We start from the raw sequence: 15,012 nt of genomic DNA on the forward strand, positions 1-15,012 counted from the left end.
GAGGGCTTGGACAGTTCCGAGCCAGACGCCCTGTATCGTGTATTCCATTGTCCCCAAACCACCGCCATTTGCGACTTTATTGGTGTCAAACGAGAGCTCGTTGGAGGGCAGGGTGGAGGTCTGTTGTCTCTCCGGATGAAAGCTGGTTCTGCCTCAGTGGCAGTGACGGCAGTGTGTTGGTTAGAAGGAGGCCCACTGTGGGCTTGGACAGTTCCGAGCCACACGCCCTGTAGCGTGTATTCCATTGTCCCCAAACCACCGCCATTTGCGACTTTATTGGTGTCAACGAGAGCTCGTTGGAGGGCAGGGTGGAGGTCTGTTGTCTCTCCGGATGAAAGCTGGTTCTGTCTCAGTGGCAGTGACGGCAGTGTGTTGGTTAGAAGGAGGCCAACTGAGGGCTTGGACAGTTCTGAGCAGACGCCCTGTAGCATGTATTCCATTGTCCCCAAACCACCGCCATTTGCGACTTTATTGGTGTCAAACGAGAGCTCGTTGGAGGGCAGGGTGGAGGTCTGTTGTCTCTCCGGATGAAAGCTGGTTCTGCCTCAGTGGCAGTGACGGCAGTGTGTTGGTTAGAAGGAGGCCAACTGAGGGCTTGGACAGTTCCGAGCCAGACGCCCTGTAGCGTGTATTCCATTGTCCCCAAACCACCGGCATTTGCGACTTTATTGGTGTCAAACGAGAGCTCGTTGGAGGGCAGGGTGGAGGTCTGTTGTCTCTCCAGATGAAAGCTGGTTCTGCCTCAGTGGCAGTGACGGCAGTGTGTTGGTTAGAAGGAGGCCAACTGAGGGCTTGGACAGTTCCGAGCCAGACGCCCTGTAGCGTGTATTCCATTGTCCCCAAACCACCGCCATTTGCGACTTTATTGGTGTCAAACGAGAGCTCGTTGGAGGGCAGGGTGGAGGTCTGTTGTCTCTCCAGATGAAAGCTGGTTCTGCCTCAGTGGCAGTGACGGCAGTGTGTTGGTTAGAAGGAGGCCAACTGAGGGCTTGGACAGTTCTGAGCCAGACGCCCTGTAGCGTGTATTCCATTGTCCCCAAACCACCGCCATTTGCGACTTTATTGGTGTCAAACGAGAGCTCGTTGGAGGGCAGGGTGGAGGTCTGTTGTCTCTCCAGATGAAAGCTGGTTCTGCCTCAGTGGCAGTGACGGCAGTGTGTTGGTTAGAAGGAGGCCAACTGAGGGCTTGGACAGTTCCGAGCCAGACGCCCTGTAGCGTGTATTCCATTGTCCCCAAACCACCGCCATTTGCGACTTTATTGGTGTCAAACGAGAGCTCGTTGGAGGGCAGGGTGGAGGTCTGTTGTCTCTCCGGATGAAAGCTGGTTCTGCCTCAGTGGCAGTGACGGCAGTGTGTTGGTTAGAAGGAGGCCAACTGAGGGCTTGGACAGTTCCGAGCCAGACGCCCTGTATCGTGTATTCCATTGTCCCCAAACCACCGCCATTTGCGACTTTATTGGTGTCAAACGAGAGCTCGTTGGAGGGCAGGGTGGAGGTCTGTTGTCTCTCCGGATGAAAGCTGGTTCTGCCTCAGTGGCAGTGACGGCAGTGTGTTGGTTAGAAGGAGGCCAACTGAGGGCTTGGACAGTTCCGAGCCAGACGCCCTGTTGCGTGTATTCCATTGTCCCCAAACCACCGCCATTTGCGACTTTATTGGTGTCAAACGAGAGCTCGTTGGAGGGCAGGGTGGAGGTCTGTTGTCTCTCCGGATGAAAGCTGGTTCTGCCTCAGTGGCAGTGACGGCAGTGTGTTGGTTAGAAGGAGGCCAACTGAGGGCTTGGACAGTTCCGAGCCAGACGCCCTGTAGCGTGTATTCCATTGTCCCCAAACCACCGCCATTTGCGACTTTATTGGTGTCAAACGAGAGCTCGTTGGAGGGCAGGGTGGAGGTCTGTTGTCTCTCCGGATGAAAGCTGGTTCTGCCTCAGTGGCAGTGACGGCAGTGTGTTGGTTAGAAGGAGGCCAACTGAGGGCTTGCAAGCGACCTGTCTGCATGCTAGACACGCAGGACCTACAGCTCGATGTAAGGTCGAGGGTGCGATGTCACATGACAGCAGGAGGCAGATTCAAGTGGTTATCCCACACACCCAGACTGCAAATCTATAGTCGATCTGGTGATTCGACCTGCTGTGCTGCCACTCATGAACTGCAATCCACTGGGTGTTTTCCAACAGGATAACGCTCGCGCACATAACGCTATTGTAATCGAACATGCTCTACAGCGTGTCGAGATGTTGTCTTTACCTACTCAATTACCAGATCCAGATCTGTCTCCAGTCGAGCACACACGGAACATCCACAAACAGCATTAACCGTTCCTGTATTGACCGACCAATTGCGTCAGAAATAGTTCTCCATCCCACAAACTCACATCTGGCACCTATACAACACAAAGCATGTAGGTCTCTATGCTTGCATTCAACATTATGGCTGTTACAGCGGTTATTAATATACCAGCATGTGACATGTGCAATGGCTTATTCCGCGCATTACTCTGCATCAACTATTTTTGGGTGTTGTTTTTATTCCGTCAGTGTAGTTGTAAAGACGTCTCCCGTGGAAGACTACAAGCTGATTCAGCAGCATCTTTCTGAGTCTGTTCGAGCATTTGCTTCCTATTTTTGTTATGTGACGTATTACTCATCCATCATCTGATTCGCGTTTCAATACAGACTAAATTTTGCGAATAATACTTTCATATCCTGCTCTAAATAACTGGGCTCGTGAATCCAGTCAACGCACAAGCTCAATAATTGTGACCTCAATTGCAAGAACTTCTGCGGCACTCCCTACTACACGTATTGAGTTGAGATACTGTACTGACAATACTGGGCCATGTTCTCCTGTATGCTTCGACATACATGGCGAACTTCGTGACTAAGAAACTTTTGCAAATAATGTACATCTGCTTTCTGCAAGCCGCCTCACGCTTTGAAGTGCATAACTATTTGGGTACCACTATTACCCTCTCTCCTTTCCTGTTCCAGTTGCGAACGGTGCACGGGAAGGACGTCTGTAGACAAGTTCTGCAACGGGTATACCCGCATCTGTTCAAAAAATTTCGAGACTGCATTAATACAAAAAAAAAAGAGAGAGAAGTAAATGCTTGAGGTGTTCTACATAGTTTCTCGACATTTGACCACAGCGCGCAACACTTTCATACGACCATCGGAAACTGTCAGAAATGTTTTCCTTCGGGATGTTGTTGAACTCGCGCGTCACGTTGGCTTTCATTTCGGCTATAATCGTCTTGTGAATTCCAGAAAAGAATCGTCCGCGTTTTGCATTTCAGTCAAGTCACGACAGGCGTAAATACCACACTGTTTTTGTTCAGGAGTCAAGCTCTCAAGGACAAACTTTCTACACACCTCTCTCTTCTTCAAAACATTCTGGAGAATGCCCTCAACGTTTTAAATTAAAGATGTTCTGTTCGTTGCTCCGTTGCGATTTGTGACACAACAACAATGACACACTACGGCCGGACCCTCCAATAATTAACACTAATTCCCACAACTGATTGGCCGAACGCACATCTGATGTTTACAGTTATTCGTTCAAGCTAACACCGTAGTCCCTGCCCTGGCTCCGCCGGTACGCTAGGAATAAAGTCAAGCTCGGAATTTTCTGCACGGACGGGGCAGTTTCTCATATTTTCTTGTCGTGCTCATTTTGTGAGGTATCTGTGGGACGAATTAATATGTTAGCTGATACTTCTCGGAATGTGTTTTGCCAAGACAGGTAGCAGTAAACCCTTCCGTGAGACAAAACGCGTTTTCCGTAACGCCTGCCACTGGCGTTGTATGACCGTCTCGGTGACGCTCTCGTGACTGCGAAACGAACATATGATTATGTCCGCTGTTCTCCATTGGATCTGCTCTGATTTCTTTTATAATCGTTCCTAATAACGATCCAAGGCTGTCTCAGATCGTTAAAGAAGCGGTCGCACTGGGGTTTTGTAATCTACAACTAACTTGGACAAATTACCTAGACTTTTGAATCATTCAAAAAATTTGTCTGGCGTATCCCGTCCTTACTACTAATTTTATGTGGTCGGTTCAATTTAGGTTTTGGATAAATACTCTTAGATGCTGAATATTTGTGACCGTTCCCTACGATTACTCGCCAATCGTGTAATCGAAGAGTAATACATTTTCCGCCTATTTACAGTCAGTGTGTTTTAAGAGTTTGCAGCTCTGCCTGCATGTCACTAAGGTATCACTACACTATAACTGCAGTTGAGCAACACTGGGCGTGGTCAGCTGTCTTCTATGGGTAACACCATGGGTACACCACAACGTGCTGTTTCTACACTCCTGGAAATTGAAATAAGAACACCGTGAATTCATTGTCCCAGGAAGGGGAAACTTTATTGACACATTCCTGGGGTCAGATACATCACATGTTCACACTGACAGAACCACAGGCACATAGACACAGGCAACAGAGCATGCACAATGTCGGCACTAGTACAGTGTATATCCACCTTTCGCAGCAATGCAGGCTGCTATTCTCCCATGGAGACGATCGTAGAGATGCTGGATGTAGTCCTGTGGAACGGCTTGCCATGCCATTTCCACCTGGCGCATCAGTTGGACCAGCGTTCGTGCTGGACGTGCAGACCGCGTGAGACGACGCTTCATCCAGTCCCAAACATAATCAATGGGGGACAGATCCGGAGATCTTGCTGGCCAGGGTAGTTGACTTACACCTTCTAGAGCACGTTGGGTGGCACGGGATACATGCGGACGTGCATTGTCCTGTTGGAACAGCAAGTTCCCTTGCCGGTCTAGGAATGGTAGAACGATGGGTTCGATGACGGTTTGGATGTACGTGCACTATTCAGTGACCCCTCGACGATCACCAGTGGTGTACGGCCAGTGTAGGAGATCGCTCCCCACACCATGATGCCGGGTGTTGGCCCTGTGTGCCTCGGTCGTATGCAGTCCTGATTGTGGCGCTCACCTGCACGGCGCCAAACACGCATACGACCATCATTGGCACCAAGGCAGAAGCGACTCTCATCGCTGAAGACGACACGTCTCCATTCGTCCCTCCATTCACGCCTGTCGCGACACCACTGGAGGCGTGCTGCACGATGTTGGGGCGTGAGCGGAAGACGGCCTAACGGTGTGCGGGACCGTAGCCCAGCTTCATGGAGACGGTTGCGAATGGTCCTCGCCGATACCCCAGGAGCAACAGTGTCCCTAATTTGCTGGGAAGTGGCGGTGCGGTCCCCTACGGCACTGCGTAGGATCCTACGGTCTTGGCGTGCATCCGTGCGTCGCTGCGGTCCGGTCCCAGGTCGACGGACACGTGCACCTTCCGCTGACCACTGGCGACAACATCGATGTACTGTGGAGACCTCACGCCCCACGTGTTGAGCAATTCGGCGGTACGTCCACCCGGCTTCCCGCATGCCCACTATACGCCCTCGCTCAGTCCGTCAACTGCACATACGGTTCACGTCCACGCTGTCGCGGCATGCTACCAGTGTTAAAGACTGCGATGGAGCTCCGTATGCCACGGCAAACTGGCTGACACTGACGGCGGCGGTGCACAAATGCTGCGCAGCTAGCGCCATTCGACGGCCAACACCGCGGTTCCTGGTGTGTCCGCTGTGCCGTGCGTGTGATCATTGCTTGTACAGCCCTCTCGCAGTGTCCGGAGCAAGTATGGTGGGTCTGACACACCGGTGTCAATGTGTTTTTTTTTCCATTTCCAGGAGTGTATTTGCATTTCCAGTAACCGGTTGTTGTTGTTGTGGTCTTCAATCCTGAGACTGGTTTGATGCAGCTCTCCATGCTACTCTATTCTGTGCAAGCTTCTTCATCTCCCAGTATCTACTACAGCCTACATTCTTCTGAATCTGCTTAGTGTATTCATATCTCGGTCTGTATCTACGATTTTTACCCTCCACGCTGCCCTCCAATACTACATTCGTGCTCTCTTGAGGCCTCAGAACATGCGCTACCAACCGATCCCTTCTTCTAGTCAAGTTGTGCCACAACCTCCTCTTCTCCCTAGTTCTATTCGATACGTCCTCATTAGTTCTGTGATCTACCCACATAATCTTCAGCATTCTTCTGTAGCACCACATGTCGGAAGCTTCTTTTCTCTTCTTGTCCAAACTATTTATCGTCCATGTTTCTTCCATACATGGCTACACTCCATAAAATACTTTCAGAAACGACTTCCTTATACCTAAATCTGTATTAGATGTTAACAAATTTCTCTTCTTCAGAAACGCTTTCCTTGCCATTGCCAGTCTACATTTTATATCCTCCCTACTTCGACCATCATCAGTTATTTTGCTCCCCAAATAGCAAAACTCTTTTACTACTTTAAGTGTCTCATTTCCTAATCTAATTCCCTCAGCATCACCCGACTTAATTCGACTACATGCCATTATCCTCGTTTTGCTTCTGTTGATGTTCATCTTATATTCTCCTTTCAAGACACTGTCCATTCCGTTCAACTGCTCTTCCAAGTCCTTTGCTGTCTCTGACAGAATTACAATGTCATCGGCGAACCTCAAAGTTTTTATTTCTTGTCCATGGATTTTAATACCTATTCCGAATTTTTCTTTTGTTTCCTTTACTGCTTGCTCAATATGCAGATTGAATAACACCGGGGAGAGGCTACAACCCTGTCTCACTCCCTTCCTAACCACTGCTTTCCTTTCATGTCCCTCGACTCTTATAACTACCATGTGGTTTCTGTACAAATTGTAAATAGCCTTTCGCTCCCTGTATTTTACCCCTGCCACCTTCAGAATTTGAAAGACAGTATTCCAGTCAAAATTGTCAAAAGCTTTCTCTAAGTCTACAAATGCTAGAAACGTAGGTTTGCCTTTCCTTAATCCATCTTCTAAGATAAGTCGTAGGGTCAGTATTGCCTCACGTGTTGCAACATTTCTACGGAATCAAAACTGATCTTCCCCGAGGTCGGCTCCTACCAGTTTTTTCCATTCGTCTGTTAAGAATTCGCGTTAGTATTTTATTAAACTGATAGATAGTTCGATAATTTTCACATCTGTCAACACCTGCTTTGTTTGGGATAGTAATTATTATATTCTTCTTGAAGTCTGAGGGTATTTCGCCTGTCTCATACATCTTGCTCACCAGATGGTATAGTTTTGTCAGGACTGACTCTCCCAAGGCTGTCAGTGGTTCTAATGAAATGTTGTCTACTCCCAGGGCCTTGTTTCGACTTAGGTCTTTCAGCGCTCTGTCAAACTCTTCACGCAGTATCATATCTCCCATTTCATCTTCATCTACATCCTCTTCCATTTCCATAATATTGTCCTCAAGTACATCGCCGTTGTATAGACCCTCTATATACTTCTTTCACCTTTCTGCTTTCCCTTCTTTGCTTAGAACTGGGATTCCATCTGAGCTCTTGATATTCATACAAGTGGTTCTGTTTTCTCCAAAGGTCTCTATAGTTTTCCTGTAGGCAGTATCTATCTTACCCCTAGTGAGATAAGCCTCTACATCCTTACATTTGTCCTCTAGCCATCCCTGCTTAGCCAATTTGCACTTCCTGTCGATCTCATTTTTGAGACGTTTGTATTCCTTTTTGCCTGCTTCATTTACTGCATTTTTATATTTTCTCCTTTCATCAATTGAATTCAATATTTCTTCTGTTACCCAAGGATTTCTACCAGCTTTCGTCATTTTACCTAATTGATTCTCTGCTGCCTTCACTATTTCATCCCTCAAAGCTACCCGTTCTTCTTCTACTGTATTTCTTTCCCCCATTGCTGTCAATTGTCGACTTATGCTCTCCCTGTAACTCTGTACAACCTCTGGTTCTTTCAGTTTATCCAGGTCCCATCTCCTTAAAATGCCTCCTTTTTGCAGTTTCTTCAGTTTTAATCTACAGTTCATAACCAATAGATTGTGGTCAGAGTCCACATGTGCACTTGGAAATGTCTAACAATTTAAAACCTGCTTCCTAAATCTCTGTCATACCATTATATAATCTATATGACACCGTCTATTATCTCCAGGCTTCTTCTATGTATACAACCTTCTTTCATGATTCTTGAACCAAGTGTTACCTATACTTAAGTTACGCTCTGCGCAAAATTCTACCAGGCATCTTCCTCTTTCATTTCTTACCCACAATCCATATTCACCTACTGCGTTTCCTTCTCTTCCTTTCCCTACTATCGAATTCCAGTCACCCATGACTATTAAATTTTCGTCTCCCTTCACTACCTGAATAGTTTCATTTATCTCATCATACATTTCATCAATTTCTTCATCATCTGAGGAGCTAGTTGTCATATAAACTTGTACTACTGTAGAAGTCGCGGGCTTCGTGTCTATCTTGACCACAATAATGCGTTCACTATTCTGTTTGTAGTAGCTAACCCACACTCCTATTTTTTTATTCATTATTAAACCTACTCCTGCATTACCCCTATTTGATTTTGTGTTTATAACCCTGTAGTGTCCGCTGCTCGTGGTCTCGCGGTAGCGTTCTCGCTTCCCGAGCACGGGGTCCTGGGTTCGATTCCCGGCGGGGTCAGTGATTTTTCCTGGCTCGAGATGACTGGGTGTTGTTGTGTCGTCTTCATCATCATCATTCATCCCCATTACCGTCGGAGGAAGAGAATGGCAAACCACCTCCACTAGGACCTTGCCTAGTACGGCGGTGCGGGTCTCCCGCATCGTTCCCCTACGCTCCGTCTCGGAGTATGGGACTTCATCATCATCAACCCTGTAGAAACCTGACCAGAAGTCTTTATCCTCCTGCCACCGAACTTCACTAATTCCCACTATATCTAACTTTAACCTATCAATTTCCCCTTTTAAATTTTCTAACCTTCCTGCCCGATTAAGGGATCTGACATTCCACGCTCTGATCCGTAGAACGCCAGTTTTCTTTCTCCTGATAACGACGTTCTCTTGAGTAGTCCCCGCCCGGAGATCCAAATGGGGGACTATTTTACCTCCGGAATATTTTACCCAAGAGGACGCCATCATCATTTAACCATACAGTAAAGCTGCATGCCCTTGGGAAAAATTACGGCTGTTGTTTCGCCTTGCTTTCAGCCTTTCGCTGTACCAGCACAGCAGCGCCGGTTTGGTTAGTGTTACAAGGCCAGATGAGTCAATCATCCAGACTGTTGCCGCCGCAACTACTGAAAAGGCTGGTTGGAGCAACATTCTATCTTTCAATTTCACTTCTGAGACACGAAGAGACTGTTTACAGTGATAATTGAAACATATTCCATCTTTGGGTAAGGACTTCAGAAACTGTTTCATAAGAGAGAACCTAACGTGTAGACATTATTATTGAGTTTGTTTCGGATACATGTGTTCCTATCGCAAAACGTTCTCCTCTGCACGCTTCAGATATTTTCTTACAGGTGAGTTTATTCTGAACTAATAGAGCCCTTGCCCTACTATCTCACTGACACAAGAAAGTACTAACTGGAATAGTACATTATATGTATATGTATAGCTTTATTGATGTCATATTAGGGACTGATTTCCCCGTCTTCCTGCATTCCTTAATTCAGTTTTCTCCACTGTCTTCCTCGTTTCGGCTTTCAGAAGTGACCCAGTTTCATATATTTATAGATAAACCTTCCATCCTTCTTAGGTGTCCACTCTGTATATATTTTCTGCGAAGTGTGACATATTGAAGGAATAGGGCAGTGTTGTATAACAATTTTAATTATTACTCTTGATCGTAAAATTAACACCTGCTGGCCACTCTCCAATGGCAAAAAACATCTTCAGCCCACAAAAAAATGTGGAAGTACGAAGAAACCCTAATGTCAGTATCTCTATTGGGCGATGTAATTTAGACTAAACTAGAGAGAAAACAGATAGAGAGCGCAAATGTATCTGGATGTCTCACAGTAGCGTGTAGTAAGCGATGAAAATTTCGGAAGTACACTCTTTAATTACCTTTTATGATATTTTATCCTAACTACTAGAGATTTGATTTTAAAGATTTTGTGGTCGTCATTACGTCCACTGGTGTAGTGAGATTCATATGCATATTAATGAAGTTGTTTGTATTGTCTGGTCTGAGATATTCCATGGCAGCCCCTACTGAACCTGACTGTCTCATCTTTCCAGTAAAAGTCGTGAAATGATTGTTAAAAAGTTTTGCGAAACTGCAACATCTGTTACCTACGTATCATTTAGTCTTAACGCTATCTGCTCCTCTTCAAGTCTGATTATAGTTATGCCTCCTTATATACATCCCATATTGTCTGTATTTAGTTACCTGCTGTGATCACCCTTTTCTCGCAATGAATTCTCGTTGATGTATTACTATCTTCAATATTTTGCAGTGTGTCTCGTTGTAAGCTTAAACATCAACATAAGAGCTGTTTCTAATTGACAAATACAGTTCCTTTTTTTTTTACAAGATACCGGTACCTTTATCCCTTGAATAAGCCACGGCTTCTCTGTAGACTTTGGTCTCTGGGTTAGTTTTTGGGGAAAACAATACTGAATTAACGTAAGAACGTTATTGAGAAAGTGTTGTAGTTTTCATTTATGCGACGAGGATTTTATATATCATTCCACTTAACATCTCTGAGGAGTGTCCTAAAATAATAAATTTTTGGTTTGCTGACTACCCTCTTGACGTCAGATTTAATAGATTTTATATCCATCTAGTATTAAGGTGTAACAAAAGCAACTGAGTGTCATCGTCTGAGAGGTCATCGGGTGTAGGTTTTGTAATGTAATTATCTACCCTAGTTGGGAAGTTATGGTAGGAATGAAGTTGAATGATAGTGTTACTGACAGTAATAAATTCTTATTGGAAGAGTTTGGCTGCTAGGAATCGCAGAAGCAAGTGCAGTTCACACGAAAAAATATGTACCAGCAAATAACTCCTCATGCCCTTTGATAGCACTAGTAAAAATAGCATAAGGAGATTCCAAAAATTTTTTTGTAAAAAAGGTTTGATTTAACCACTAAGAGATATTGTAAACTGAGGAAGTGAATTAGTGTACAGCATGAAATTATGTAATGTGTAATAGTATGTTCTGCCATATACATTCTTTATTTTCTGGTCGGTTTTGGCACGCGCTCCAACTGCGATACTTTACAACTGCTTATCATAACACTCATTTCAAAACTGTGTACTTTCGTGTCTCCGAGAGCCGATATATTCGTCACGAGAGAATTCAGCAACTTTATTGACATTTTAAAACCAATTAATGTATTGTTTATTTTTCAGTCCCAGTTACATACTTGTTACAGTATGCCTAATTTCGATCTACCTGGATCATATTCATTACTCTGATGTGTAGTTCCGATACAGACGCGACGGGTTGCCGCTGTAGATGATTCAGGGAGATCGAAATTAGTGTTACTGTAAAAAATGTGCAACTAGGACTGAAAAATAACGATACGTAAAATTATTTTTTAAAGTTTTTGTCTTTTTTTCACTGACTTTCTGGGCCTCCAGGCAGTGCGGTAAGTCCCTCAATAATCTTGAAAATATTCGTTTCTTTTGGTGTTGCTTTACCATGAACCGTTTAGTTATTGTACGCCGATTATGTCCACAGTTCATTCAGTGTAATTTATTCTTATTACCCTCGAGTGGTTATCAAATAAAGACGCATGGTACTTACGTTCTGGGCAAGCCCTAATGTTCCCGTCAATATCCTAATCTTATTCATCAGATACTGCAACTAAACACTCTTTCTTTGTCGAATTTGTCTCTAGGCCCCAATTCTTACATTCTTCTTCAAGTTTCCTAGTCATGTACCTGGTGTCCACAGCATCTACGATAGACGACATCACGTCATCTTCAAACAATACTTTGCAACCATACTATAAGGAAATTGCAAGAAATTTTCTTGTTCAGATACAGGAGGGGAATGAGATATACCATTTGATCAGTATTGTAGAGAGACACACAATGCATCAAATCTTACGTTACCACTATCAATTTTTTTTTGTTACGATTACAATTTCAAGCACTCCTAATTTTTAGGAAAAATCACATATGAAAATTGTTATTTTATATTTAACAGTTATTTACATAATCGCTAATGGAAGTGACCTAACAACCGCCAAATTGCCGCTCCTTAGCCTTTTGATTAAATAAATGTAAAAACTAATAAAGTTTATTTGAATGGTTTAAAATAGTTGGTGATGTTTATGCCAAGGTCATTGTGTTGTATAGTCTTTTCATCATGAGAATTATGTGATGATGGCTGCTGGTAACATTACGTGAGGAATTATTGGAGAGGATAGTTATAGCGAAAATGGTGCGGGATGTCTATGTGCAAGGAAAGCATAGATAGGATGTGAATGTTGAAAGGTTCATTGGATGATAGTTGGGCAAGGAAAGGGTGGGTTGCAGCCTTCATTTGGCATCGTGTGGCTAGAGGAGGTTATGCTGTTCGGAGATGCAGGCAAGCAGGGTCTTGTTCATAGACGTGCTGGTGTGTATGCAGATATCCGCAGTGCCATAAATACAGACGCTATTCCGAACTTCGAGCGAGTACGTAGGGTATCTATGTCTCACGGTAAATATGTTAAATTAAAAAATAAATTGTGTGACCTGGAAGTCGTTCCTACTCTTCAGGATTAGTGACTGTATTAATGCCTATGTGGCTACTTGCACTGTAACTTTTGTTTGACAGTAAGAAATAATCGAAACTGCAATCGCCAATAAATAATGTTTTTTGAACGCTTTAAGAGGTAACTGCCAAGTGTAATAATTACGAAAAGACTGCACCCCCATTCCACATGATATTACTAAACTTTTCTTTGTCTCGAAGTCCCCATAGGGAGCATTTCTCATTTTTACTGTGTACTTCAAATTAGTATAGCAACTCTTTACAGCGACGACTCAAACACCTTTATACCTAAAACTTGTAACCAACACCACCACTGTTGTAGTTCCCCGTAGTGCGGCTCGCGACCTCGTTATGAGAAAGAAATCGCTCTCACCTGCATCGTGGCTGCCCGGCAGTATGATGGTGTCGTCCCGGAACCAGGAGGAGACGGAGACGTCGTCCCGGACGAAGGGCGGGATGACGCAGCGCAGCACCGCCGTGTTGCCCAGCAGCGCATGCGCGCGGTACACCTGCACCTCGTAGTCCTGCCGCACCACTGCAACAGAAGACGGAAGTCCGTGTTACGGCCGGAACGTCGAAGGATGATCGTGTAGCCACCACTCCAACTGCACGCCCGACTTACACCGATACCATAGTCTTCCTGTCCTCTAGTATCTGGTGTGTCCCAAATTTATGGGGCTAAAATTATACGGATGGCAGAGGGTGGAAAACTGAGTATTCTGAGGTAAGGAACAAGAGCTCGAAAATGAATATTTCAGGCGGTAGAGGTCTTGAATAAAAAATGCGTGTCAGGCACGTGGTTACAAACTGCTTACGTTTCGTAGAGACGATACTACGACCCTCTGCAATTATTTCTAGTCTCGCGTACATGCAAACGAACGACACTTCCAGGGAGGCTTGTATATCCAGAATGAATTTTTCACTATGCAGCGGAGTGTGCACTAATATGAAACTTCCTCGCAGATGTGCGGACCGATGTTTGAACTCGGGACCTTTGCCTTTCGCGGGCAAGTGTCCTACCAATTCAGCTATCCAAGCACGACTCACGACCCAACCTCACAGCTTTACTTACACCAGTACCTCGCCTCCTACCCCCCAAACTTCACAGAATGTCTCCTGCGAAACTTGTGGTACTAGCACTGCTGGAAGAAATGATATTGCGGAGACACGGCTTAGCCACAGCCTGGGCGATGTTCCAAGAATGAATTTTTCACTCTGCATTGGGTTGAGGTGATAGGAAACTTAGTGGCGGTTTAAAACTGTGTGCCAGAAACGAGACTCGAGCTCGGGATATTTGGCCTTTGTGGGCAAGTGCTCTACCAACTGAGAAATGACCTAACCAAGCGAAGCTCACGACCCGTCCTCGTAACTTTACTTCCAGGAGTGCTAGTTGCGCAAGTTTCGCAGCAGAACTTATGTTGAGTTTCGAAGGTGGGAGATGAGATACTGGTGAGGTGCCGGCCGCGGTGGTCTCGCGGTTCTAGGCGCGCAGTCCGGAACCGTGCGACTGCTACGGTCGCAGGTTTGAATCCTGCCTCGGGCATGGATGTGTGTGATGTCCTTAGGTTAGTTAGGTTTAAGTAGTTCTAAGTTCTAGGGGACTGATGACCACAGCAGTTGAGTCCCATAGTGCTCAGAGCCATTTGAACCATTTGAACTGGTGAGGTACTGGTGGAAATAAAGCTGTGAGGACGGGGCGTGAGTCGTGCTCGGGTAGCTGAGTTGGTAGAGCACTTGCCCGCGAAAGGGATAGGTTTCGATTTCGAGTGTCTTGTCCGGCACACAGTTTTAATCTACCAGTAAGGTTCGAGAACTGCATGTGTTAAACGTTTGGCACAGTCTTAGCAAAGAAACGGAAGACTTTTGATGCTTTAGCGGATGGGTGAGTTTGATTACCCTTAAAATAAAAAGAAGTATCAATGGTAGAGCTCACCTTTGTTAACACTTGGGTTCAACGTGTTTTTAGATGAACAGAGTATACACCTAACTGATGTAGGAGCAACAACTCCCGTAATATTGTTAATCCTGAATTCTTCTTTATTTGCAGAGCAGCGAAACTTGACAGCAGGTAAAGTAATGGCGGTAAGAGCAAGTAAATTATAGGTCTCCTACATCTCTTTTGCTTAGGTCCTCCACTAATGTTTCGTTTCTGTCCTCGGTCGTCAGAAATTAGGAGCCTTCAGTCAAATATCATATTTAACAACAGAGGTTATCAATTAAAACTCATACATATTATTTTTTGGCTAAACCAGATACTTAAGTCATTTGCTACCGGTAAGAGACTTCAGGAGTTGCAGTCTCCTTCAAAAATGGTTCAAATGGTTCTGAGCACTATGGGACTCAACTGCTGAGGTCATTAGTCCCCTAGAACTTAGAACTAGTTAAACCTAACTAACCTAAGGACATCACAAACATCCATGCCCGAGGCAGGATTCGAACCT

At 45.1% G+C, this 15,012-nt stretch overlaps 1 protein-coding gene across 1 annotated transcript in view; it reads right to left on the reverse strand.

Annotated features, from left to right (window-relative positions):
- Window positions 1–13,441, reverse strand: part of LOC126263646 (Down syndrome cell adhesion molecule-like protein Dscam2) — a 421,438-nt gene extending 407,997 nt beyond the window's left edge. Inside the window, exons 1-2 of the mRNA XM_049960745.1 lie at window positions 13,387–13,441; window positions 12,945–13,106 (exon numbers count right to left, since the gene is read on the reverse strand). Coding sequence (XP_049816702.1) covers window positions 12,945–13,106; window positions 13,387–13,441 — 217 coding nt within the window. The remainder of the gene's footprint in view (window positions 1–12,944; window positions 13,107–13,386) is intronic.
- Between the last annotated feature and the right edge of the window lie 1,571 nt (window positions 13,442–15,012).

This window comes from Schistocerca nitens, chromosome 1, assembly GCF_023898315.1.
Source record: "Schistocerca nitens isolate TAMUIC-IGC-003100 chromosome 1, iqSchNite1.1, whole genome shotgun sequence".
In the NCBI taxonomy this organism is placed as follows: domain Eukaryota; kingdom Metazoa; phylum Arthropoda; class Insecta; order Orthoptera; family Acrididae; genus Schistocerca; species Schistocerca nitens.